This window comes from Carcharhinus amblyrhynchos, chromosome 15, assembly GCF_965287045.1.
Source record: "Carcharhinus amblyrhynchos chromosome 15, sCarAmb.v2.hapA, whole genome shotgun sequence".
Classification (NCBI taxonomy): domain Eukaryota; kingdom Metazoa; phylum Chordata; class Chondrichthyes; order Carcharhiniformes; family Carcharhinidae; genus Carcharhinus; species Carcharhinus amblyrhynchos.
Window position 1 is genome coordinate 67557923 of NC_137338.1, and position 26407 is coordinate 67584329.

The 26407-nt window shown below is 45.0% G+C and overlaps 1 protein-coding gene across 2 annotated transcripts in view; it reads right to left on the reverse strand.

Moving 5' to 3' along the window:
* LOC145353390 (MAP7 domain-containing protein 2-like) overlaps positions 1 to 26176 on the reverse strand; it is a 141068-nt gene extending 114892 nt beyond the window's left edge. For both annotated transcript variants that reach the window (XM_080204118.1, XM_080204120.1), the window contains exons 1-2: positions 26124 to 26176; positions 3161 to 3262 (exon numbers count right to left, since the gene is read on the reverse strand). In XM_080204118.1, coding sequence (XP_080060244.1) covers positions 3161 to 3262; positions 26124 to 26160 — 139 coding nt within the window. In that variant the 5' untranslated portion in view covers positions 26161 to 26176. The remainder of the gene's footprint in view (positions 1 to 3160; positions 3263 to 26123) is intronic.
* Between the last annotated feature and the right edge of the window lie 231 nt (positions 26177 to 26407).

Sequence of the window (26407 nt, forward strand, 5' to 3'; positions counted from 1 at the left end):
TATCTTGGAGGAAGTGGAACACCCCAAAGATGTGCTCTTAGGCTGAATGGTGTCACAAATTGTCCCCAAATTAGTCTCCCCTCAATCTGGTTTCCAATGCCATAAGCGCAGACAAAGGTCATGAGTGGAAGAGGGAACTCGCAATGTTAAAATGGCGGCCCGGGCTCGTTGGGCCTGTTTCCCGTGCTGTGTTGTTCTTTGTTCTAGGAGGAGGTGGAAGGAAATGGAGGAATTTGAAAACAAAGATGAGAACTTTAAAGCCAAGACATTGCTGGAGTCAGGGCCAATATAGATTAGGGAGTACAGGGGGTGATAGAGGGACTTGGAGAGTAGACTGTGGGTGACCAGCCACAAACAAGCTGAAGACTCTTATTGTTGATGTGATGTTTTCATGTGGATAATACAACTTTCCACAAAGCCTCAAGTACATAAGAACATAAGAAATAGGAGCAGGAGTAGGCCATCTAGCCCTTCGAGCCTGCCCCGCCATTCAATAAGATCATGGCTGATCTGTCGTGGCTCAGTTCCACATTCCCGCCCTCTCCCCATAACCCTTAATCCCCTCGCTTATCAAAAACCCATCAACCCGCGTCTTAAAAATATTTAGCGAGGTAGCCTCCACCACCTTAACGGGCAGAGAATTCCAGAGATTCACCACCCTTTGAGTGAAGAAGTTCCTCCTCAACTCCGTTCTAAACCGCACCCCCCCTTTATCTTGAGGCTGTGCCCCCTAGTCCTACTATCCTTTCTGAGCGGGAAGAGTCTCTCCACCTCTATCCTATCCATCTCATTCATCATCTTATACGTCTCAATGAGATCTCCCCTCATTCTTCTAAACTCTAATGAGTACAAGCCTAGTTTATTCAGCCTCTCCTCATAGCTCAACCCCCTCAACTCCAGTATCAGCCTAGTAAACCTCCTCTGCACTCCCTCCAAGGCCAAAATATCCTTGCGTAAGTACGGCGCCCAAAACTGCACACAGTACTCCAGCTGCGGCCTCACCAATGCCCTATACAGCCGCAGCAAGACCTCCCTACTTTTATATTCAATCCCCCTCGCTATGAAGGCCAGCATCCCATTCGCCTTCCTGACCACCTGCTGCACCTGCAAGCTGGGTTTTTGCGACTCATGCACAAGGACCCCGAGGTCCCTCTGCACCGTCGCCTGCTGCAGTTTTTCGCCACGTAAGTAATAATCCTTCCTACCATTATTCCTACCGAAGTGGACCACCTCACACTTGCCAACATTAAATTCCATTTGCCATTTCCTGGCCCATTCACCCAGCCTATCTAGATCCTTCTGCAGACTCTCCACACCCTCCGCACAATTTGCCGTTCCCCCAATCTTGGTGTCATCAGCAAACTTTAAACTTTAGAGGTGGAGAGTCCTCCTAATGTATCTCCTGCACTACCATTGATTCACGAAAGTTTGAGGTAATTTATTCACCTGGTTTAGTTTTAGCGTTTGCTCCCCAAGGACAAATTACTCCAAAGAATGGTGATGCACCTGAAAAGTTCACTCTCTTTCAGGCTCCAGAGATGCTGCCAGACCTGTATTTCTGATAGCATTTCATATTCATTAGGCATTCTCATTTTAAATAGAAAAGAAACATTTGTTCCCTCACCAATCCTATTTATTCTTTCATGGGCATCGCTGGCTGGGCCATCATTTATTGCCCGTCCCTAATTGCCCTTGAAATGAGTGACTTGCCAGGCCATTTCAGATGGTAGTGAAGAGTCATTGCTGTGGGTCTGGTGTCACATGTAGGCCAGACCACTGTGCCTCATAGCGCCAGGGACCTGGGTTCAAATCCCAGCTGGGCTCACTGCCATAGAACCATAGAAACCCTACAGTGCAGAAAGAGGCCATTGAGTCTGCACCGACTACAATCCCACCCAAGCCCTATTCCCATATCTCTACATATTTATCAACTAATCCCGCTAACCTACGCATCTCAGGACACTGAGGGGCAATTTTATCATGGCCAATCAACCTAACCCGCACATCTTTAGACAGTGGGAAGAAACTGGCGCACCCAGAGGAAACCCACACAGACATGAGGAGAATGCGCAAACTCCACACAGACAGTGACCCGAGCTGGGAATTGAACCCAGGTCTCTGGAGCTGTGAAGCAACAGTGCTAACCACTGTGCTACCGTGCCGCTCTGTCTGTGTGGAGTTTGCACTTTTCCCCCTGTTTGCGTGGGTTTCGTCCAGGAGATCCAGTTTCCTCCCACAGTCCAAAGATGTGTGGGTTAGGTTGATTGGCCATGCTAAATTGCCCCTTAGTGCCAGGGGGACTAGCTAGGGTAAACACATGGGGTTATGAGGATAGAGTCGGTGCAGACTCGGTGGGGCGAATGGCCTCCTTTTTTCACTGTAGGATTCTATGATTTCCTTCCCTTAAGGAAATTAGCGAAATTGATGGGTTTTTACAACAATGGTTACAATTACTGAGACTAGCTTTCATTTCCAGATTTATTACCCAAATTTAAATTCCTTAACTACGATAGTGTCCCCAGACATTACTGCTCCAGTGACATTACCACAACAACACAATTTTCCCTCCAATATTCACAACTTCCCACTCCATTCACTCAATTAATTCTGGCACTTGGGAGATATTTTTTCCTTTCATGGTGTTAACAATACTAACCCAATTGTACTTTTGATCATTTTAATTTTTGCTGCTGTTGATTGCCTCCAACGCTCCAGTAATAAATAGAACATAGAAACCCTACAGTGTAAAAAGAGTCTGCATCGAGTCTGCACCGAACATAATCCCACCCAGGCCCTACCCCCATATCCCTACATCTTACACCTGCTAATCCCTCTAACCTCCACTACTCTGGGCAATTTCTTAGCATGGCCAATCAACCTAACCCGCACATCTTTGGACTGTGGGAGGAAACCAGAGTACCTGGAGAAAACCCACGCAGACACGAGGAGAATGTGCAAACTCCACACAGACAGTGACCCGAGCATGAGAATCGAACCCAGGACCCTGGAGCTGTGAAGCAGCAGTGCTAACCACTGTGCTACCGTGCTGCCCAATACACCTGAGGATCTCTAGCTGTCCGCTCCAGTGAACCACTGAAATCTCCAGGACTGGGAAACCCAGCCAGCCCTAAAGAGCTGGAAAATTCCAGCCACCACGCACCTTGTTTGGCTGTAATATTGAGACTGACCACAACGTGGACAGGAGATACATGGCAGCTCACTGCATTTCTTCTATCATCTGGTTTGGCTGATAAATTAACACCTGAAAGACAGTAAACATACACATCACATTGATTTTATACACGTTTAAGTGAGCAAAGTCCCCACATTGTCAGCATTCTGAAGAGGCCTTAAAAACTGGGTACTGATTTGATATGATTTATTATTGTCACATGTATTAGAAAAGTATTGTTTCTTGTGCCCTATACAGACAAAGCATACTGTTCATAGAGAAGGAGAGGGTGCAGAATGTAATGTTACAGTCATAGCTAGGGTGTAGAGAAAGATCAACTTAATGTAAGGTAGGTCCATTCAAAAGTCTGACAACAGCAGGGAAGAAGCTGTTCTTGAGTCCGCTGGTGCGTGACCTCAGACTTTTATATCTTTTTCCCGAGGGTGGAACAGAGAATGTCTGGGGTGCGTGGGTGCTGACTGCTTTGCTGAGGCAGCAGGAAGTGTAGATAGAGTCAGTGGATGGGAGGCTGGTTTGCGTGATGGATTGGGCTTCATTCACGACCCTTTGCAGTTTCTTGCCGTCTTGGGCAGAGCAACAGCCATACCAATTTGTGATGGTTACGTTGCATTCGAAAGTCGGAAGACATCAGAATTACCTTCGCAAACTTGTCATCTGGGCAAGACACAAGAACAGGAGGCCATCCAGCCCCTCAGGCCTGTTCCACTGTGCAGTCAGCTGATTGCTATATCATGTCATTGACCCACACGCCTTACCCCTACATGCATGGCCAAGAGGAGGAATTTCCATAACTGTCGATATAAAATGAATAAATTGTTTTTTGGGGGGATGTAAAGCACAGACTCAGCAGACCGATACTGGCCTCAAAAAGGTGACATTCCGAGATCCAGTCACAGAGATTCAGCTGGTATTTCTGTTTCTGAAAATTAAGGTGAACTAATCTAAAAATTCAATAGGACAACCAACAGAAAATATTCCCCTTGGTGTCATAGTCATAGAGTCTGTCACTTGTATTAATGATTTGGATGAGAGTTTAGGAGGCATGGTTAGTAAGTTTACTTATGACACCAAGATTGGCAATACAGCGGACAGTGAAGAAGGTTATCTAGGATTACTTTGGGATTTTGATCTTGATCAGTGGGTTGATGATTGGCAGATGAAATTTAATTTAGATAAATGCGAGGTGATGCATTTTGGTAGATCGAACCAGGGCAGGACTTACTCAGTTAATGGTCAGGCGTTGGGGAGAGTTACAGAACAAAGAGGTCTAGGGATACAGGTTCATATCTCCTTGAAAGTGGAGTCACAGGTGGACAGAGTGGTGAAGAAGGCATTCGGCATGCTTGGTTTCATCAGTCAGAATATTGAATACAGGAGTTGGGACGTCTTGTTGAAGTTGTACAAGACATTGGTAAGGCCACACTTGGAATACTGCGTGCCATTCTGGTCACCCTATTATAAAAAGGGTATTATTAAACTAGAAAGAGTGCAGAAAAGATTTACTAGGTTGCTACTGGGGTTTGAGGTTTGAGTTATAAAGAGAGGCTGGATAGGCTGGGACTTTTTTCTCTGGAGCATAGGGGACTTAAGGTTGATCTTATAGGGACATATAAAATAATGAGGAGCAGAGACAAGGTAGATAGTCAACATCTTTTCCGAAAGGTAGGGGAGTCTAAAACTAGAGAGCATAGGCCTAAGGTGAGGTGGGAGAGACACAAAAGGGTCTAGAGGGACAATCTTTTCACACAGAGGGTGGTGAGTGTCTGGAACTAGCTGCCAGAGGGAGTAGTAGAGGCAGGTACAATTTTGTATTTTAAAAAGCATTGAGACAGTTACATGGGTAAGATAGGTATAGAGGGATATGGGCCAAATATGGACAACTGGGGCTAGCTTAGTGGTTAAAAGAGAAGGATAAATTGGGCCGAAGAGTGTTTCCATGCTGTAAATCTCTATGACTATGACTCTATGACAATGACTATACGCTGGTGGGTGTGATGGTCTACAACAAATGGGTTGACCTTAAAAGCTTGGCTCCAGAACTAACAGCTACCCCAGTACAGCTACAACAGCCTGTCTCCATAAAAAGGGCAAAGTAGATCCAGACAATTATTACCCCATTACTCTCGATCATCAGTAAAGTGATAGAAGGGGTCATTATCAGTGTGGCATTTACTTGGCAATAACTAACTTACTGACACTTAGCTTAGTCTCTGCTAGAGGCACTCAGCTCCTGACTTCATTACAACCTTGGTTCAAACATGGACAAAAGAGCTGAGCTCCAAAAGTGAGGTGAGAGTGACTGCCCTTGATATCAAGGTAGTATTCAACCGAGTGTGCCATTAAGGATCCCAACTGGAGTCAATGGGAATCGGTGGGGGGGGAAACTGTCTGCTGTCTGGAGTGATACCTGGCACAAAGAAAGATGGTCGTGGTGGTTGGAAGTCAATCATCTCAGCTTCAGGTCATCACTGCAGGAGTCCCTCCAGATAGTGTCCTACATCCAACCATCTTCAGCTGGTTGGGTGTATGACCTCCTGTCCATCATAAGGTCAGAAAAGGGGATATTCACTGATGACGGCTCAATGTTCTGTACTATTTGCAACTCCTCAAATATCGGAGCAGTCCTGGGTGCCATTCACATCCAGGCTAACAAATGGCAAATAACATTTGTGCCACACAAGTGCCACACAATGACCATCTCTAACAAGGGAATCTAACCATCTCCCCTTGACATTCAATGGCATTAACAAAGAACAGAGAACAGTACAGCACAGGAACAGACCCTGCGGCCCACCAAGCCTGCCCCGATCACGTTGTCCTATCTACACCAATCACCTATATCCCTCTATTCCCCACTTGTTAATGTGTCTATCCAGATAATTCTTAAATGTCGCTAACATTTCTGCCTCAACCCCCTCACTTGGCAATGCATTCCAGGCCCCCATCACCCTCTGTGTAAAAGACTTCCCTATTGAACCTTTCCCCCCCTGTAATTGTCATTTCTGCCCTGGGAAAAAGTTTCCAACTATTTATCTTATCTACGCCCCTCATAATTTTATAAACTTCTACCAGGTCGCCCTTCAGCCTCAGCCTTTCCAGGGAGAACAATCCCAGTTTACTCAATCTCTCCTCATAGCTCATACCCTCCATTCCAAGCAACATCCTAGGAAATATTTTCTGACCTCCCAAAGCCTCCAGGTCCTTTTGGTTGTGCGGTGACCAGAATTGGGTGCAGTATTCCAAATGTGCCCAAACTGGTGTTTCATGTAACTGTAACAGAATTTGCTAACTCTTATATTCAATGCCCCAGCCAATGATGTGGAGTTGCTGGCGCTGGACTGGGGTAAACACAGTAAGAAGTCTCACAACACCAGGTTAAAGTTATTTGGTAGTAAACGCCACTAGCTTTCGGAACGCTGTTCCTTCGTCAGGTAAATGGAGAGTTCTGATCACCAAACAGGGCATATAAAGGCACACACAGTTTACAGAATACTGATTTGAATGCGAGTCTTTACAACTAATCTGCTATTCAAGTCTTAAAAGTGCAGACAATGTGAGTGGAGATAGCATTAAGCATAGGTTAAAGAGATGTGTATTGTCTCCAGACAGGACAGTAAGTGAGATGTTACAAGCCCAGGCAAGTCATGGGGGTTATAGATAGTGTGACATGAACCCAATTGAGGGCAATGAAGGCAGGATGTCAGATGCTTTCTTTACCACCTTTTCCCCCTGTGCTGCCACTTGTAAAGATTGGTAATCCCAGATCTCTCTGTGTGTCTATGCTCCTGATTGTTCTGCCATTTATTTTATAGCTTCCACCTGAACTGGATCTACCAAAATGCATCAGCTCACATTTGTCCAAATTAAATTCATCTGCCATTTCTCTGTTCAGTTTTCCAGCCTGTCTATGTCCTGCTGTATTCCTTGACAAGTTTAATCACTATCTGTAATTCCAGCAATCTTAGTACCGTCCACAGACTTGCTAATCGTACCAGCTATATTTTCTTCCAAATCATTTATATACATTACAAACAGCAGAGGTCCCAGCACTGATCCCTGTGGAACACCACTAGTTACAGACCTCCATTCAGAAACACACCCTTCCACCGCTACCCTCTCTCGCCTATGGCCAAGACAGTTCTGAATCCATCTAGTTAGTTCACGCTCGATCCTGTGTGATTTAACGTGTTGCACCAGCCTATCATGAGGGACCTTGTTGAATGCTTTGCTAAAGTCCATATAGACAACATCCATGGCCCTTCCCTCGTCAATCATTTTTGTCATCTCCTCAAAAAATACTCAATCAAATTATTGAAACGTGACTTCCCTCGTACAAAACTCACTCAGCCAATCCAAATCTCTCTGCAGACTTTCCACGTCCTCCACGCAATTCGCTTTACCACCTATCTTTGTGTCATCAGCAAACTTTGTTACCCTACACTCAGTCCCCTCCTCCAGGTCGTCTATATATATGGTAAACAGTTGAGGCCCCAGCACCGATCCCTGCAGCACACCACTAGTCACTAATTGCCAACTGGAAAAGCACCCATTTATTCCAATTGAGTGAGTGGGCGAGGATCTGGCAGATGGAGTATAACGTTGGCAAATGTGAGGTTATCCACTTTGGAAGAAATAATAGTAAAATGGACTATTATTTAAATGGTGAAAAATTACAACATGTTACTGTGCAGAGGGACCTGGGGGTCCTTGTGCATGAATCGCAAAAACCCAGTCTGCAGATGCAGCAGGTGATCAAGAAGGTGAATGGAATATTGGCCTTTATATAGATACATAGATCCCTGAAAGTTGGGAATCAAGTAGATAAGGTTGTTAAGAAGGCGTACGGTGTCTTGGCGTTTATTGGTAGGGGGATTGAATTTAGGAGTCGCAGCGTCATGTTGCAACTGTACACAACTCTGGTGCGGCCGCACTTGGAGTACTGTGTGCAGTTCTGGTCCCCACATTACAGGAAGGATGTGGAGGCTTTGGAGAGGGTGCAGAGGAGGTTTACCAGGATGTTGCCTGGTATGCAGGGGAGGTCCTATGAGGAGAGACTGAGGGATTTGGGGTTGTTTTCACTGGAAAGAAGGCGGCTAAGAGGGGATCTTATAGAAACATATAAGATGATTAGAGGTTTAGATAGGGTGGATGGTGATAGCCTGTTTCCTCGGATGGAGAAATCTAGCACGAGGGGGCATGGCTTTAAATTAAGGGGGGGTAGTTATAGGACGGATGTCAGGGGCAGGTTCTTTACCCAGAGGGTGGTGAGGGACTGGAATGCCCTGCCTGCTGCAGTTGTAAATGCGCCTAGTTTGGGGGCGTTTAAGAGATTGGTGGATAGGTTTATGGACGAAAAGGGATTGGTTTAGATTAGTGGGTCAATGTTTTTTTTAAAAAAAATAAGACTGGTCAGCGCAACATTGTGGGCCGAAGGGCCTGTTCCGCGCTGTAATGTTCTATGTTCTATGTTCTATTTATAGCGAGGGGGATAGAATATAAAAGTAGGGAGGTCTTGCTGTAAACGTACAGGGCACTGATGAGGCCGCAACTGGAGAACTGTGTGAAGTTTTGGTCCCCTTATTTGTAAATGAATATATTGGGCTTGGAGGGAGCACAGAGAAGGTTCACCAGATTGTACCAGAGATGAGGGGGTTAGATTATGAGGAGAGGTTGAGTAGATTGGGTCTGTACTCATTGGAGTTCAGAAGGCTGAGGGGGGATCTTATAGAGAGATATAAGATAATGAAGGGGCTAGATAGGATAGAGGTAGAGGGATTCTTTCCACTTAGAAAGGAAACCAGAACTAGAGGGCACAGCCTCAAAATAAGGGGGGGGGGGGGGGGGCGCAGTTTAGAACAGAGTTGAGGAGGAACTTCTTCTCTCAGAGGGTAGTGAATCTCTGGAATTCTCTGCCCATTGAAGTGGTGGAGCCTACCTCATTGAATATGTTTAAGTCACAGGTAGATAGATTTCTGATCGATAAGGGTATTAAGGGTTATGGGGAGCAGGTGGGTAAGTGGAACTGATCCACTTCAGGTCAGCCATGATCTTATTGAATGGCAGGGCAGGCTCAAGGGGCTAGATGGCCTACTCCTGCTCCTATTTCTTCTGTTCTTATGTTCTTATTTTCAGAAGGCATTTGACAAGATGCCCCACCAAAGACTGCTAACATAAGATAAAGGTGCACGGTGTTACAGATAATGTATTAGCACGGATAGAGGATCTGTTAACTAACAGAAAGCAAAGAGTGGGGGTAAATGGGTGTTTTTCTGGTTTGTGATCAGTGACTAGTGCCTCAGGGATCAGTGTTGGGACTATGATTGTTTACGATTTACACAGATGATTTGGAGTTGGGGACCAAGTGCAGTGTATCAAAATTTGCAGATGACACTAAGATGAGTGGCAGAGCAAAATGCGCAGAGGATGCTGAAAATCTGCAAAGGGATATAGATAGTCTAAGTGAGTGGGTGAGGGTCTGGCAGATGGAGTACAATGTTGGTAAATGTGAGGTCATCCATTTTGGTAGGAATAACAGCAAAATGGTATATTTTTTAAACGGTAAAAAATTGCAGCATACTGCTGTGCAAAGGGACCTGAGTGTCCTTGTGCAGGGATCTCAAGGAGTTGGTTTGCAAGTGCAGCAGATAATTAAGGCAGCAAATGGAATTTTATCCTTCATTGCTAGAGGGATGGAGTTTAAAAACAGCAAGGTTATGTTACAGCTGTATAAGGTGCTGGTGAGGCCACACCTGGAGTATTATGTACAGTTTTGGTCTCCTTACTTGAGAAAGGATATACTGACACTGGAGGGATGCAGAGCAGATTCACTAGGTTGATTCTGGAGTTGAGAGGGTTGGCTTATGAGGAGACACTGAATAGACTGGGGCTGTACACATTGGAATTCAGAAGAATGAGGGGAGATCTTATAGAAACATATAACATAGAACATAGAACATTACAGCGCAGAACAGGCCCTTCGGCCCACGATGTTGCGCCGACCAGTTAAAAAAAAAACAACAATGACCCACTAACCTAAACCAATCCCTTTTCGTCCATAAACCTGTCCACAGACCTCTTAAACGCCCCTAAACTAGGCGCATTTACAACTGCAGCAGGCAGGGCATTCCAATCCCTCACCACCCTCTGGGTAAAGAACCTACCCCTGACATCTGTCCTATAACTACCCCCCCTTAGTTTAAAGCCATGCCCCCTCGTGCTAGATTTTTCCATCAGAGGAAAAAGGCTATCGCTATCCACCCTATCTAAACCTCAAATCATCTTATATGTTTCAATAAGATCCCCTCTTAGCTGCCTTCTTTCCAGCGAAAACAACCCCAAATCCCTCAGCCTCTCCTCATATGACCTCCCCTCCATACCAGGCAACATCCTGGTAAACCTCCTCTGCACCCTCTCCAAAGCCTCCACATCCTTCCTGTAATGTGGGGACCAGAACTGCACACAATACTCCAAGTGCGGCCTCACCAGAGTTGTGTACAGTTGCAACATAACGCTACGACTCCTAAATTCAATCCCCCTACCAATAAACGCCAAGACACTGTATGCCTTCTTAACAACCTTATCTACTTGATTCCCAACTTTCAGGGATCTATGTACACATACACCTAGATCCCTCTGCTCCTCCACACTATTCAAAGTCTTCCCGTTAGCCCTATACTCAACACATCTGTTATTCCTACCAAAGTGAATTACCTCACATTTCTCTGCATTAAACTCCATCCGCCACCTCTCGGCCCAGCTCTGCAACCTGTCTAAGTCTTCCTGCAAACTATGACACCCTTCCTCACTATCTACCACACCTCCGACTTTGGTGTCATCAGCAAATTTACTGATCCACCCAACTATACCCTCATCCAGATCATTAATAAAAATCACAAACAGCAGTGGCCCCAACACAGATCCCTGAGGCACACCACTTGTAACCGAACTCCATGATGAATATTTACCGTCAACCACTACCCTCTGTCTCCTATCCGCTAGCCAATTCCTAATCCAGTTCCCTAGATCACCCCCAATCCCATACATCTGCATTTTGTGCAGAAGCCTACCATGGTGAACCTTATCAAACGCCTTACTAAAATCCATATACACCACGTCCACTGCCTTACCCCCATCCACCTCTTTGGTCACTTTCTCAAAAAACTCAATAAGGTTAGTAAGGCACGACCTACCCGCCACAAAACCATGCTGACTATCTCCAATCAACTCATTACTCTCCAAATAACTACAAATCCTATCCCTAATAATTTTTTCCAAAATATAAGATTATAGAAACACATAAGATTGGGCATGAGATCCAAGGGCCTTTGGCCTTGTGGATCCAGAACTGGCTTGCCTGCAGAAGGCAGAGAGTAGTTGTGGATGGGTCTTTTTCTGCATGGAGGTCAGTCACCAGTGGAGTGCCCCAGGGATCTGTTCTAGGACCCTTGCTGTTTGTCATTTTCATAAATGAGGAAGTGGAGGGATGGGTTGGTAAGTTTGCTGATGACACGAAGGTTGGTGGTGTTGTGGATAGTCTGGAGGGATGTCAGAAGTTGCAGTGAGACATAGATAGGATGCAAGACTGGGCGGAGAAGTGGCAGACGGACTTCAACACGGATAAATGTGTAGTGGTCCATTTTGGCAGGTCCAATGGGATGAAGGAGTATAATATCAAGGGTAGGAGTCTTAGCAGTGTGGAGGATCAGAAGGACCTTGGGGTCCAGGTCCATAGGACTCTTAAATCAGCCTAGCAGGTGGAGGATGTGGTCAAGAAGGCGTATGGTGTACTAGCCTTCATCAATCAGGGGATTGAGTTTAGGAGTTGGGAGGTAATGCTGCAACTTTATAGGACCCTTGTCAGACCCCACTTGGAGTACTGTGCAGCCTCACTACAGGAAGAATGTGGAAGCTATTGAAAGGGTGCAGAGGAGATTCATAAGGATGTTGCCTGGATTGGGAGGCATGCCTTATGAAGATAGGTTGAGGGAGCTGGGACTCTTCTCCCTGGAGAGACGAAGGATGAGAGGCGACCCTGATAGAGGTTTATAAAATGTTGAGAGGTATTGATAGGGTGGATTCTCAGAGGCTATTTCCCAGGGCTAAAATGGTCACTACGAGAGGACACAGGTTTAAGGTGCTGGGGAGTAGGTACAGAGGAGATGTCAGGGGTAAGTTTTTCACTCAGAGGGTGGTGAGTGAGTGGAATCGGCTACCGTCGGTGGTGGTGGAGGCAAACTCGCTGGGGTCTTTTAAGAGACTTCTGGATGAGTATATGGGATTTAATGGGATTGAGGGTTATAGATAGGTCTGGTAGGTAGGAAAATGATTGGCGCAACTTGTGGGCTGAAGGACGTGTTTGTGCTGTAGTGTTCTATGTTCTATAAAATAGATAAGATAGAAATAGGGAAATTGTTTCCACTGGTGGGTGAAACTAAAGCTACATAGCCTCAAAATAGGGGGAAGCAGATTTAGGACTCGGTTGAGAAGGAATTTCTTCACACAAAGGGTTGTGAATCTGTGGAATTCCCTGCCCAGTGAAGCAGTTGAGGCTACCTCATTGAATGTTTTTAAGGCAAGGATAGATACATTTTTGAACAGTAAAGGAATTAAGGGTTATGGTGAGCGGGCAGGAAAGTGGAGCTGAGTCCACAAAATGATCAGCCATGATCTTATTGACTGGTGGAGCAGGCTCGAGGGGCCAGATGGCCTAATCCTGCTCCTAGTTCTTATGTTCTTATGTATTCTTAAAATTATACATACCAGGAAAAATCCGGCCAAATTAATTGAATTCATTGACAAAGCACACTTTGATCACATTATGACCATGGGTGGCATGGCACCACAGTGGTTAGCACTGCTGCTTCAGAGCTCCAGGGACCTGGGTTCGATTCCCAGCTCGGGTCACCGTCCGTGTGGAATTTGCACATTCTCCTCGTGTCTGTGTGGGTTTCCTCCGCGTGCTCCGGTTTCCTCCCACAGTCCAAAGATGTGCAGGTTAGGTTGATTGGCCATGCTGAAAATTGCCCCTTAGTGTCCTGAGATGCGTAGGTTAGAGGGATTAGCGGGTAAAATATGTAGGGATATGGGGGTGGGGCCTGGGTGGGATTGTGGTCGGTGAAGACTCGATGGGCCAAATGGACTCTTTCTGCACTGTAGGGTTTCTATGTTTGCTGTTTCGTTTAGTTAATTTATTAGTGTCACGAGTAGCTTACATTAACACTGCGATGAAGTTATCAAGCAGGATTGGCAAGTTGTACACTTCACTGGACTGAGGGCAAGTTCCTTCACTGAGTTACATTCAAGTGGTCATCAAAACTCCTCGAAATCAAATCGAGTTTGGCACCGTACCTCTGACCCAGCTCAGAACTTCTATTCTTAATGTCAACACATTCAACTGTTTTTCAAACACTGTCTCGTCAGCCACATCTCGAAAACAGTGGGCAGGAAATACACACACTCGTAATCACACTCCAACACCCAGCAATTATGGTTGGCTGATCCATTTTCAAAGACTATGGAAGAATCTCCCAAAATAGATCCAGGGGATTAGGCAATGATCCATAGAATCCCTAACCAAAAGAGAAAGTGCTGGAAAATCTCAGCAGGTCTGGCAGCATCAGTAAGGAGAGAAGAGAGCTGACGTTTCGAGTCCAGATGACCCTTTGTCAGATTTTCCAGCATTTTCTCTTTCAGTTTCAGATTCCAGCATCCCCAGTAATTTGCTTTTATCCACAGAATCCCTACAGTGCAGAAAGAGGCCATTCAGCCCATCGAGTCTGCAGTGACTCTCTGAAAGAGTATCATACTCAGGTCTTGCTGCTAAGAACATAAGAAATAGGAGCAGGAGTAGGCCATCTCCTCTGTACCTACTCCCCAGCACCTGAAACCTGTGTCCCCTCGTAGCGACCATTTCAGCCCTGGGAAATAGCCTCCGAGAACTCACCCTATCTGTACCTCTCAACGTCTTATAAGCCTCTATCAGGTCGCCTCAATTGTTTTTGGTGAAGTCAAAACAGTGCGCAGAATTTGGGATCAGGGAATCCTGGCCAGACAATTTGAGTGTCACTGAACAATCAGGTTGAGGAATTGAATGTACACTGTTTTCACAATCGCTGCACTAACAGGTACATTACTGTGATTACTAAAGGAGGGGGCAGGCACTCGAATGCATAATACGTAGCTACTTAGTTAGAAATTATTAAAAAAAAGTGCATTTGTTGAGTATCCCTTGTTGAGAGGTTGTATTTAAAGCAGATTTTAAAAAAGGTCAATTTCATTCACCCTTTCTAAACTGTTAACAAAATGCTCTTGAGACGTTAAGGTATCCTATCACACAACAACACCGCAAACACAATGGCTATTAATCCATTTCGATAATTCAGAGCATCTCCACTTGCAACCATTAAGGTTCGATTAAGTAATAATTCACCAAACACCGATGAAGGACAAAGTGAGCAAAATGCAGTAAGCCTTTAACTTTCAGCACACACATTTTGTGCCATTGACGATATTATCACTGGAATGAGATGTATGAGCAAAATCAAGTTTCAAGCAATTCGAATCCCTATGGTGCAGAAGGAGACCATTTGGCCCATCGAGTCTGCATCATCTCTCCGAAAGAGCATCCCACTCAGGCCAGGTTTCAGAGAGGCTTTTGGTTAGGTTGGAAAAGCTGGGATTAGACTGACGGATCTGTAGTTTCCTGATTTATCCCTTCCTCCCTTCTTGAGTAATGGTACCACATCGGCTGACCTCCAGTCCTCTGGGAGGCACTGTAGCACAGTGGTTAGCACTGCTGCTTCACAGCTCCAGGGTCCTGGGTTCAATTCCCGGCTCGGGTCACTGTCCTGTGTGGAGTTTGCTCATTCTCCTCGTGTCTGTGTGGGTTTCCTCCGGGTGCTCTGGTTTCCTTCCACAGTCCAAAGATGTGTGGGTTAAGTTGATTGGCCTTGCTAAGAAATTGCTCCTTATATCCAGGGATGTGTAGGCTAGAGGGATTAGTGGGTATAATATGGGGGTCGGACCTGGGTGGGATTGTGTTTGGTGCAGACTTGATGGGCCAAATGGCCTCTTTCTGCTCTATGATCTGGCACCTCTGCTGTAGCCAGAAAGGAACTGAACATTATGCCAGCACCCCTGCTATTTCTTCCCTTGCCTCACTCAACATTTCATCTGGCCCCGGAGATTTATCTACTTTTAAACCTGCCAGACCACTCAGAATCTCCTCTCTGTCTGTGTTAATTTATTTAATTGCATCACAGTCCTTCTCTCTGATTTCTATTCTCACGTCATCTCTCTCACTAGTGAACACCGACACAAAGTATTTATTTAAAACCCTACCTACGTACGCCAGTTCCACGCCTCAGCTATTTACCATTTATATAGATGATCTGGAGGAGGGAACCGAGTGTATGGTGGAACGGCAAATTGTGCGGAGGGTGTGGAGAGTCTGCAGAAGGATCTAGATAGGCTGGGCGAATGGGCCAGGAACTGGCAAATGGAATTTAATGTTGGCAATTGCGAGGTGGTTCACTTTGGTAGGAATAATGGTAGGAAGGACTATTACTTACGTGGCGAAAAACTGCAGCAGGCGACGGTGCAGAGGGACCTGGGGGTCCTTGTGCATGAGTCGCAAAAACCCAGCCTGCAGGTGCAGCAGGTGGTCAGGAAGGCTAATGGGATGCTGGCCTTCATAGCGAGGGGGATTGAATATAAAAGTAGGGAGGTCTTGCTGCAGCTGTACAGGGTACTGGTGAGGCCGCAGCTGGAGTACTGTGTGCAGTTTTGGGCGCCGCACCTGCGCAAAGATATTTTGGCCTTGGAGGGAGTGCAGAGGAGGTTTACTAGGCTGATGCTGGAGTTGAGGGGGTTGAGCTATGAGGAGAGGCTGAATAAACTAGGCTTGTACTCGTTAGAGTTTAGAAGAATGAGGGGAGATCTCATTGAGACATATAAGATGATGAATGGGATGGATAGGATAGAGGTGGAGAGACTCTTCCCACTCAGAAAGGATAATAGGACTAGGGGGCATAGCCTCAAGATAAAGGGGGGTGGTTTAGAACGGAGTTGAGGAGGAACTTCTTCACTCAAAGGGTGGTGAATCTCTGGAATTCTCTGCCCGTTGAAGTGGTGGAGGCTGCCTCGCTAAATATTTTTAAGACGCGGGTTGATGGGTTTTTGATAAGCGAGGGGATTAAGGGTTATGGGGAGAGGGTGGGAATGTGGAACTGAGCCACGACAGATCAGCCATGATCTTGTTGAATGGCGGGGCAGGCTCAAAGGGCTAGGTGGCCTACTTCTGCTCCTATTTCTTATGTTCTTATGTAAATTGCCATTGTAGACCTTAATAGGCCGTACTCTTCCCCGAGTTATCCTTTTACCCTTAATGTACTTACAAGGCCATACAGCATGAAAGGAAGCCATTGCATCTGCGTTGATTCTCTGAAAGAGTATCTTATCCAGGCCTACCACTTGCCCTATCCACATAACCCCTCACATTTACCATGGCAAATCCGTCTAACCCACAGATCTTTGGACTGTGGGAGGAAACCAGAGCACCCGGAGGAAATCCACGCAGACACTGGGGGAACGTGCAAACTCCACACAGACTGGAAGGCTGGAATTGAACCCGGGTCCTTGGCATTGTGAGTAGTGGTAACCACTGAGCCCTCCCTGATCCTAATTTCCTTTTCAAGTTCTCTCTGGCGCGTTCTGTACTCCTCAAATCCTTCTGCTGTTTCAAGTCCTTGATGTCAGCCATAAGCCTCCTTTCTCCTTTTCATCCAATGCTGGATATTCTTCGATACCCAGAGTTCACTGGATTTGTTGATCTCAACCTTTTTGCAGTATTTTGGCCCTGTACTCTCCCTATTTCCTCTTGAATGCGTCCCACTGTTCCGTCACAGATTTACCCAAAGTGTTTGCTCCCAGTCCACTCTGGCCTAATTATACCTGATCCTGTTAAAATCAGCTTTCCCCCAGTTTAGAATTTAAATTTCAGGCCCATCCTTTTCCATAATAACCTTGAATCTAAAGAGTTCTGCTCGCTGTCTGCAAGACTCTGAGCAGTGCCATAGGAGATCATCCAATTCCGCAGGCCAACATTGCATCACTTTCTCAGGAGACTAAGGAAATTTGCTGTGTCTACTACAACTCTCACCGACTTTTACAGATGCACCATAGAAAGCATTCTTTCTGGTTGTATCACAGCCTGGTATGGCTCCTGTACTATTGAAGACCGCAAGAAACTACGAAAGGTCATGAATGAAGCCCAGTCCATCACTCAAAGCAGCCTCCCATCTATTGACTTTGTCTACAGTTCCTGCTGCCTCAGACTGCACGGTGACTGTGCTGCCAGACTGTGAGCAGTGCTTTTGGAGTTGAGCGAACACGGAGTTATAAGGAGGTAAGTAGTCATTAAACTTGCTTTTAGGGTGAACTAAATTAGTTAGAACATAAGAACATAAGAAATAGGAGCAGGAGTAGGCCATCTAGCCCTTCGAGCCTGCCCCGCCATTCAATAAGATCATGGCTGATCTGTCGTGGCTCAGTTCCACATTCCCGCCCTCTCCCCATAACCCTTAATCCCCTTTTCTGTCAAAAACCTATCTACCCGTGACTTAAAAATATTTAGCGAGGCAGCCTCCACCACTTCAACGGGCAGAGAATTCCAGAGATTCACCACCCTTTGAGTGAAGAAGTTCCTCCTCAACTCCGTTCTAAACCGCCCCCCCTTTAGCTTGAGGCTGTGCCCCCTAGTCCTACTGTCCTTTCTGAGCGGGAAGAGTCTCTCCACCTCTATCCTATCCATCCCTTTCATCATCTTATATGTCTCAATGAGATCTCCCCTCATTCTTCTAAACTCTAACGAGTACAGACCCAGAAATAGTTCTTATTTGGGAAGTTAAAAGCTTCACTTTAGTGCATTCCTGCAACAGGAATCAGCTGAGGCAGCTCCCAACTGAACTTGGCTGATTGTTTATATAACTAGTTAAAACCAGTTGTAAGTTGTGCCTATAAAAACAGAAGCCTCAGAGCGCTGCTCCCACTGCACCGTGAGTGCTTTTGGAGTTAGGTGAACACAGGGATTTAGGTGAAACAGGCAACAGAGGCTACAAGAGAGAGTGCTGATGAGTCAGTAAGTGTCACTTTTCTCTTTTTGCTCTTGGCATTGTAGTTGTTCACTACAATAGTGTTTGTGTGTGATTTCAATGGTTTATAGTTTGAAAAGCCAAACTTGGTAGTAACAAGGAGCAGGAAAGAAGTGCCTTAGAAAATTGGATATAATCTGTAACAAAACATCTTTCAAAAGTTTAATTTAAAAGGGTAAGGCGTGACAGGAGAGCTGTGGTTTGTCCCTCTTGCTCCAAGTGGCAGACTGGGGACAGTTCCAGTCCCCTGGGTCAGCATGTATGCAGGAAGTGTCTCCAGCTTGAGATTCAGACTGTAGCAGCGGCTGGAGACACTGTGGAGCATCCGCGAGTCAGAGAGTATCGAGGATAGCACGTGTAGAGAGTTGGTCACACGGCAGGCTCAGACTCCACAGGCAGGAAGGGAATGGGTGACCACCAGATGGAGGAACAGAGATAGGCAGGTAATGCAGGGATCTCCTGTGGCCATTCCCCTGTAAAACAGATATACGGCTTTGGATACTATGAAGGGGAATGATCTCTCCAGGGAAGGTGGCAGCAGCAGCCAAACTCGTGGCACCAGGGTTGGTCCTGCTGCAGAGGGGAGGGGTAAGAAGGGTGCCAGTGCAATAGTTATAGGGGGTTCACTTGTAAGGGGAATAGACAGGAGTTTCTGTGGCCGCAAACAAGACTCCAGGAATGGTATGTTGCCTCCCTGGTGCTGGGGTCAAGGGTGTCTCAGAGCGACTGCAGGATATTCTGAAGGGGAGAGGGTGAACAGCCAGTGGTTGTAGTAATGTTGGCACAAATGGCAGAGGTTAAAAAAAGGGGTGAGGTCCTAAAAGCAGAATACGGGGAGCCTGCCACATGAAGCAAGAGGAGGAAACCACAGCTCTCCTGTCATGTCTTACCCTTTTTAAATTAAACTTTTGAAAGATATTTTGTTTCAGATTATATCCAATTTTCTAGGGCCTTTCTTTCCTGCTCCTCGTTACGACTGAATATAATCTTTTCAAACCATAAACCACAGAAATTACTCACAAACACTGCTATAGTGTACAACAACCACAATGCCAAGAGCAAAAAGGAAATAATAACACTTCCTGACCAATCAGTACTCTCTCTTGTAACGTCTGCCGCCTGCTTCACCTAACTCCCAAAAGTCAAGAAATCGGACCTCAAAGGTAGTAATCTCAGGATTACCACAGATGCTAGTCAGAGTAGAAATGAGAGGATATATCGGATAAATATAAGACTGGAAGGATGGTGTCAGGGGGAGGGTTTCAGATTCCTGGGGCATTGGGACCGGTACAAATTGGAAAGGTTACACCTGGGCAGGACTGGCACTGATGTCATAGGGTCATAGACACAAGTCCTTTGGCCCAACTTGTTCATGCTGCCCTTTTTTGTTTAAAACCCTTAAGTTAATCCCAACTGTCCACATTTGGCCCATATCCCTCTATACCCATTGTACCCATGTAACTATTTAAATGCTTTTTCAAAGACAAAATTGTACCCACCTCTACTACTACCTCTGGCAGCTTGTTCCAGACACTCACCACCCTCTGTGCGAAAAAATTGCCCCTCTGGACATTTTTGTATCTCTCCCCTCTCACCTTAAACCTATGCCCTCTAGTTTTAGACTCCCCTACCTTTGGGAAAAGATATTGACTATCTACCTTGTCTATGTCCCTCATTATTTTGTAGACCTTTATAAAGTCACCCCTCAGCCTCCTACACTCGAGAAAAAAGTCCCAGTCTATCTAGCCTCTCCTTATAACTCAAACCATCAAATCCCAGTAGTATCCTCGTAAATCTTTTCTGCATTCTTTCTAGTTTAATAATATCCTTTCTATAATAGGGTGACCAGAATTGCACACAGTATTCCAAGTGTGGCCTTACCAATGTCTTATCAGCTTCAACAAGACGTCCCAACTCCTGTATTCAATGTTCTGACTGATGAAACCAAGCATGCTGAGTGCCTTCTTCACCACTCTGTCCACCTGTGACTCCCCTTTCAAGGAGCTAGAAACATGTACCCCTAGATCCCCTTGTTCTGTAACTCTCCCCAGTGCCCTTAACTGAGTAAGTCCTGTTCTGGTTCAATCTATCAAAATGCATCACCTCGCATTTATCTAAATTAAACTCCATCTGCCATTAGTCAGCCCACTGGCCCAATTGATCAAGATCCCATTGCAATTGGAGAAACTTTCTTCACTGTCCACTAAAGAACAGTACAGCACAGGAAACAGGCCCTTCAGCCCTCCACTATGCCACCAATCTTAATGTCATCTGCAAACTTACTAACCATGCCCTCCATATTCTCATCCAAATCATTAATATAAATGACAAATAACAGTGGGCCCAGCACTGACCCTTGAGGCACACCAGTGGTCACAGGTCTCCAGTTTGTAAAACAACTCTCTATAACCACCCTCTGGCTTCTGTCAAGAACCCAATATTGTATCCATTTAGATACCTCACCCTGGATCCCGTGAGATTTAACTTTATGCAACAACTTACCATGCAGTACCTTGTCAAAGGCTTTGCTAAAGTCCATGTAGACAACATCAACTGCACTGCCCTCATCTACCTTCTTAGTTACCCCTTCAAAAAAATCAATCAAATTTGTGAGAAATGATTTTCCACTCACAAAGCCACGCTGACTGTCCCTAATCAGTCCTTGCATCTCTAAATACCTACAGATCCTGTCTCTCAAAATACCTTCCAACAACTTACCCACCACAGACGTGAGGCTCACTGGCCTGTAGTTCCCAGGCTTTTCCTTTTTAAACAAAGGCACAACATTTGCCACTCTTCAATCTTCAGGCACCTCACCCGTGACTATTGATGATTCAAATATCTGGGCTAGGGGACCCGCAATTTCCTTCCTAGCTTCACACAACATCCTGGGATACACTTCATCAGGTCCCGGGGATTTATCTACCTCAATGCACTTTAAGACTTCCAGCACCTCCTTCTCTGTAATACGTACATTCCTCAAGACATCACTATTTATTTCCCCAAGTTCCCTAACATCCATGCTTTTCTCAGCAGTAAATACTGACGAGAAATATTCATTTATGAGCTTGGGGGAGTGTTCGCTAGAACGGTTGGGGTGGGTTTAAACTAATATGCTAGGGGGATGGGAACCTATGTAAGGAGTCTGAGAAGGAGAGAGCAAGGACAAAATGTGGGGAGAACGTTCCAACTACATCAAAAATCAGGAAAAAAGTTAAAAGGAAGGAGAACTCAGGAGATGTTGTTAATGGAAGTGTTAGAACTCAAAAAAGAAGGTACAAAAACTAGCATAAGGTCACTTTATCTGAATGCTCGTAGCATTGGAAACAAGGTGAATGAGTTGATGGCACAAATCATTGCGAAGAAGTATGATTTGATGGCCATTACAGAGACATGGTTACCTGGTCACTGGGAGTTAAATATCCAGGGGTATCAGAATGTTCGGAGGGGCCAACAGGAAGGTAAGGGAGTTGGTGTAGCTCTGATATTTAAGGACAACATCAGGGTGTTAGTGAGAAATGATACAGGTTCTATGGAAAAAAAGGTTGGATCCATTTGGGTGGAATTAGAAATAGTAAGGAGATAAAGTCACTGATAGGTGTAGTCTATAAGCCACCAAATAATAACATCATGATGGGGTGAGAAATAAACAAAGAAATAACTGATGCATGTAAAAATGGTACGGACATTATCATGGGGGATTTTAATCTACATGTTATTGGTCAAACCAGGTCGGTCAAGATAGCCTTGAGGAGGAGTTCATAGAATGTATCCGCGATAGCTTCCTTGAACAGTATGAGGGAGCAGGCTGTCCTAGATCTGGTCCTGTGTAATGAGATAGGAAAAATTAATGATCTTATAGTTAGGGATCCTCTTGAGAGGGAGTTGGCCATCCTAGATCTGGTCCTGTGTAATGAAATAGGATAAATTAATGATCTTACAGTTAGGGATCCTCTCGGAAGAAGCAATCACAGTATGGTTGAATTTAAAATACAGATGGAGCACGAGAAGGTAAAATCCAATACCAGTGTCTTGTGCTTAAACAAAGGAGACCACAAAGGGACGAGGGAGGCGTTGGCTAAGGTAGACTGGAAGCAAAATCTTTATGGTGGAACAATTGAGGAATAGTGGGGGGCTTTCAAAGCAATCTTTCACAGTGCTCAGCAAAAGTATATACCAGTGATAAGTAAGGACCATATAAAAAAGAGATAATCAGCCACAGATATCTAAGGAAATGAAGGAAGATATCAAATTGAAAGAAAAGGCACAAGAAGTGGCCAAGATTAATGGGAAACTAGAGGATTGGGAAATCTTTAAGGATCAACAGGAAACCATGAAAAAAGCTGTAAAAGAAAACTAAGATTGATTATGAGACTAAATTAGTTCAGAATATAACAAAAAATAGCAAAAGTTTCTACAAATATATAAAACAAAAAAGAGTGCCTAAAGTAAACATTCATCCTTTAGAGGATGAGAAGGGGGATGTAATAACTGGAAATAAGAAGAATTGAAGAGGTATTTTGTGTCGGTCTTCACAGTGGAAGACATAAAATGTCAAAAATTGATGACAGGAAGGCTATGGCAGGTGAGGACCTCGAAACTATTATCATGAAAGAGGTAGTGTTGGGCGAGCTAATGGGGCTAAAGGTAGTCAAGTCTCCTGGTCCTGATGGACTGCATCCCAGGGTACTAAAAGAGATGGCGGGAGAAATAGCAAATGCACTAGTGGTAATTTACCAAAATTCGCTGAACTCTGTAGTGGTTCCTGCAGATTGGAAATCAGCAAATGTGACGCAGCTGTTTAAAAAAGGAGGCAGACAAAAGGCCGGTTAGCTTAATTTCTGTAGTAAGGAAAATGCTTGAATCTATCATCAATGAAGAAATAGCGAGACATCTGAATATAAATTGTCCAATTTATAGACGCAGCTTGGGTTCATGAAGGGCAGGTCATGTTTGATTAATTTGGTGGAATTCTTTGAGAACATTACATACGCAGTGGATGTTGTGTATCTGGATTTTCAGAAGGCATTTGACAAGATGCCACATAAGATAAAGGTGCACGGTGTTACGGATAATGTATTAACATGGATAGAGGAGTGGTTAACTGACAGAAAGCAAAGAGTGGGGGTAAATGGGTGTTTTTCTGGTTAGCAATCAATGACTAGTGGTGTGCGTCAGGGATCAGTGTTGGGACTGCAATTCTTTATGATTTACATAGATGATTTGGAGTTGGGGGTCAAGTGTAGTGTGTCAAAATTCGCAGATGACACTAAGATGAGTGGCAAAGTGTGCAGAGGACGCTGAAAGTCTGCAAAGGGACATAGATTGTCTAAGTGAGTGGGTGAGGATCTGGTAGATGGAGTACAATGTTGGTAACTATGAGACCATCCATTTTGGTAGGAAAATGGTAAAAAAAATTGCAGGATGCTGCGGTGCAGAGGGACCTGGGTGTCCTTGTGCAAGAATCACAAGAAGTTGGTTTACAGCAGCAGGTAATGAAGAAGGCAAATAGAATTTTATCCTTCATTGCTAGAAGGATGGAGTTTAAAAACAGCAAGGTTATGTTGCAGCTATATAGGGGGTGCTTGTGAGGCTGCACCTGGAGTACTGTGTACAGTTTTGGTCTCCTTATTTGAGAAAGGATATACTGACACTGGAGGGGGTGCAAAGGAGAATCACTAGGTTGATTCTGGAGTTGAGTGGGTTGGCTTATGAGGAGAAATTAAATAAACTGGGGCTATACTATTTATATATATATAAAAAAAATTATATATATTTATATATATAAATTTATATATTTATATATACTATTTATATATACTATATATTATATATATTAAATATATACACTATTTATATATACTATCCTATTTCTTATGTTCTTATACTCATTAGAATTCAGAAGAATGAGGGGACATCTTATAGAATCAATAAGATTGTGAAGGGAATAGATAAGATAGAAGCAGGGAAGTTGTTTCCACTGGCAGGTGAACAAAGAAAGAACAAAGAACAAAGAAAGAACAAAAGGTGAAACTAGAACTAGGGGGCATGGCCTCAAAATAAGGGGAAGTAGATTTAGGACTGAGTTGAGGAGGAACTTCTTCACACAAAGGGTTTGAATCTATGGAATTCCCTGCCCAATGAAGCAGTTGAGGCTATCGCATTAAATGTTTTTAAGGCAAGGATAGCTAAATTTTTGAACAGTAAAGGAATTAAGGGTTATGGTGAGCAAGGAGGTAAGTGGAGCTGAGTCCATAAAAAGATCAGCCATGATCTTATTGAATCGCGGAGCAGGCTCGAGGGGCCAGATTTACTCCTGCATTTAGTTCTTACGTTAAAAGCAACCAGCATAATTAAGGATCCTACACACCCTGGACATTCTCTCTTCCACCTTCTTCTGTTGGGAAAAAGATACAAAAGTCTGAGGTCACATACCAGCTGACTCAAGAACAGCTTCTTCCCTGCTGCTGTCAGACTTTTGAATGGACCTACCTTGCATTGAGTTGATCTTTCTCTACACCCTAGCTATGACTGTAACACTACATTCTGCACTCTCTCCTTTCCTTCTCTACGAAGGGTATGCTTTGTCTGTATAGCGCGCAAGAAACAACACTTTTTGCTGTATGTTAATATATGTGGCAATAATAAATCAAAATGCTCCCCGCTGATCCATCAGACACTTCCCTGGTTTCATAACCTAAAGTGAAGTCCAGGTTCGCCTGCTTCCTTGTCGGATATGATGTGGCGTTGCCAGCGTTGGACTGGGGTAAGTACAGTAAGAAGTCTCACAACACCAGGTTAAAGTCTAACAGGTTTATCTGGTAGTAAACACCACTAGCTTTCGGAGCGCTAAGTGGAGAGTTCCCTGGAGTGGAGAGAACTCTCCACTCACCTGACAAAGGAACAGAGTTCCAAAAGCTAGTGGTGTTTACTACCAAATTAAACTGTTGGACTTTAACCTGGTGTTGTGAGACTTGTTGGACCATCAGAGCTTGTGGGAAATGCTGTGGTATGGGTGTAGAGATGTGCAGCCTAAAAGTTCTCCTGGAAGCATTTTAAGAGTTCTGTTCCCGCTAAGCCTTTCACAGTACCCCAGTTAATGTTAGGGAAGTTGAACCCCCCCATTTCTATCACTACCCTATTATTGCTAATGTACCATGGGACAATATGAATCCCAGACAGACTGGATGTGTCAAATCAAAGAGCATTGAGGGAGCATCAGCTCACATCTACACCCACCTCAAGCAGGCTGCACATTTCTGCACCAGTCCCACCGCATCTCCCACTCACAGCACAAGCCTCAACCTGCCGGCAGGTCAAGGACAGGTTACCCTTGGAGGCGACAAGTGACAAATAAACCTCTGGAGATGTTCCCCCATTTTAAACATCTGGACTCCACATCGCATTTAAGAAAAAGAGGAAAATAATGAAAAAGACAAAATAAAACCACAGCAGCTTCATTTGAGGGAGAGAGCCAGTTAAAAGGCACAAACTTATTTCTATTTGTGAAGGTTACAGAGGAAGGAAAAATGTACTCTGGGTTGAATTACCCCTTTTGCCAAATCTAAAAGAACATAAGAACATAACAGATTCAATCCCACCCCATTCAATTGTATCACTGAATCGCTGTAACACTGCTGTGCCTCTCCTGCTGTATTGTCCTCTGTTCACTCAGCCCCTCTCCCGGACAGTGGGGAGCTGCGGCTGCAGCAGCCGCTCCCCCGGGGGAAGCGGGGCTGGGCTGCCGACTGCTGCGCGTTGCGCTGCCCGCTTCTCCCTACCTGCTCGCCGGGGGGAAGCTGTAAGCAGCCCCGCCATCTTCTCCCCTCCTCGGCCGCTGGTCCTCCCGGCAGAAAGCGCACTGCGGCAGCCCCCAGCCCCGGGGGAGACAGACAGAGACTGAGACACACACAGCCCGGGCAGCAGTAGCAGCAAAACGCCACCCCCACCCCACCTCCCCTCTGTGCACCCCGACAGCAGCACTGAGATCTTCTTCAGTGTGTAGAGGATTTAACAATGCCTCCCCCACCAACTGCACATGAAGACACAGACCTGTGTTACATGT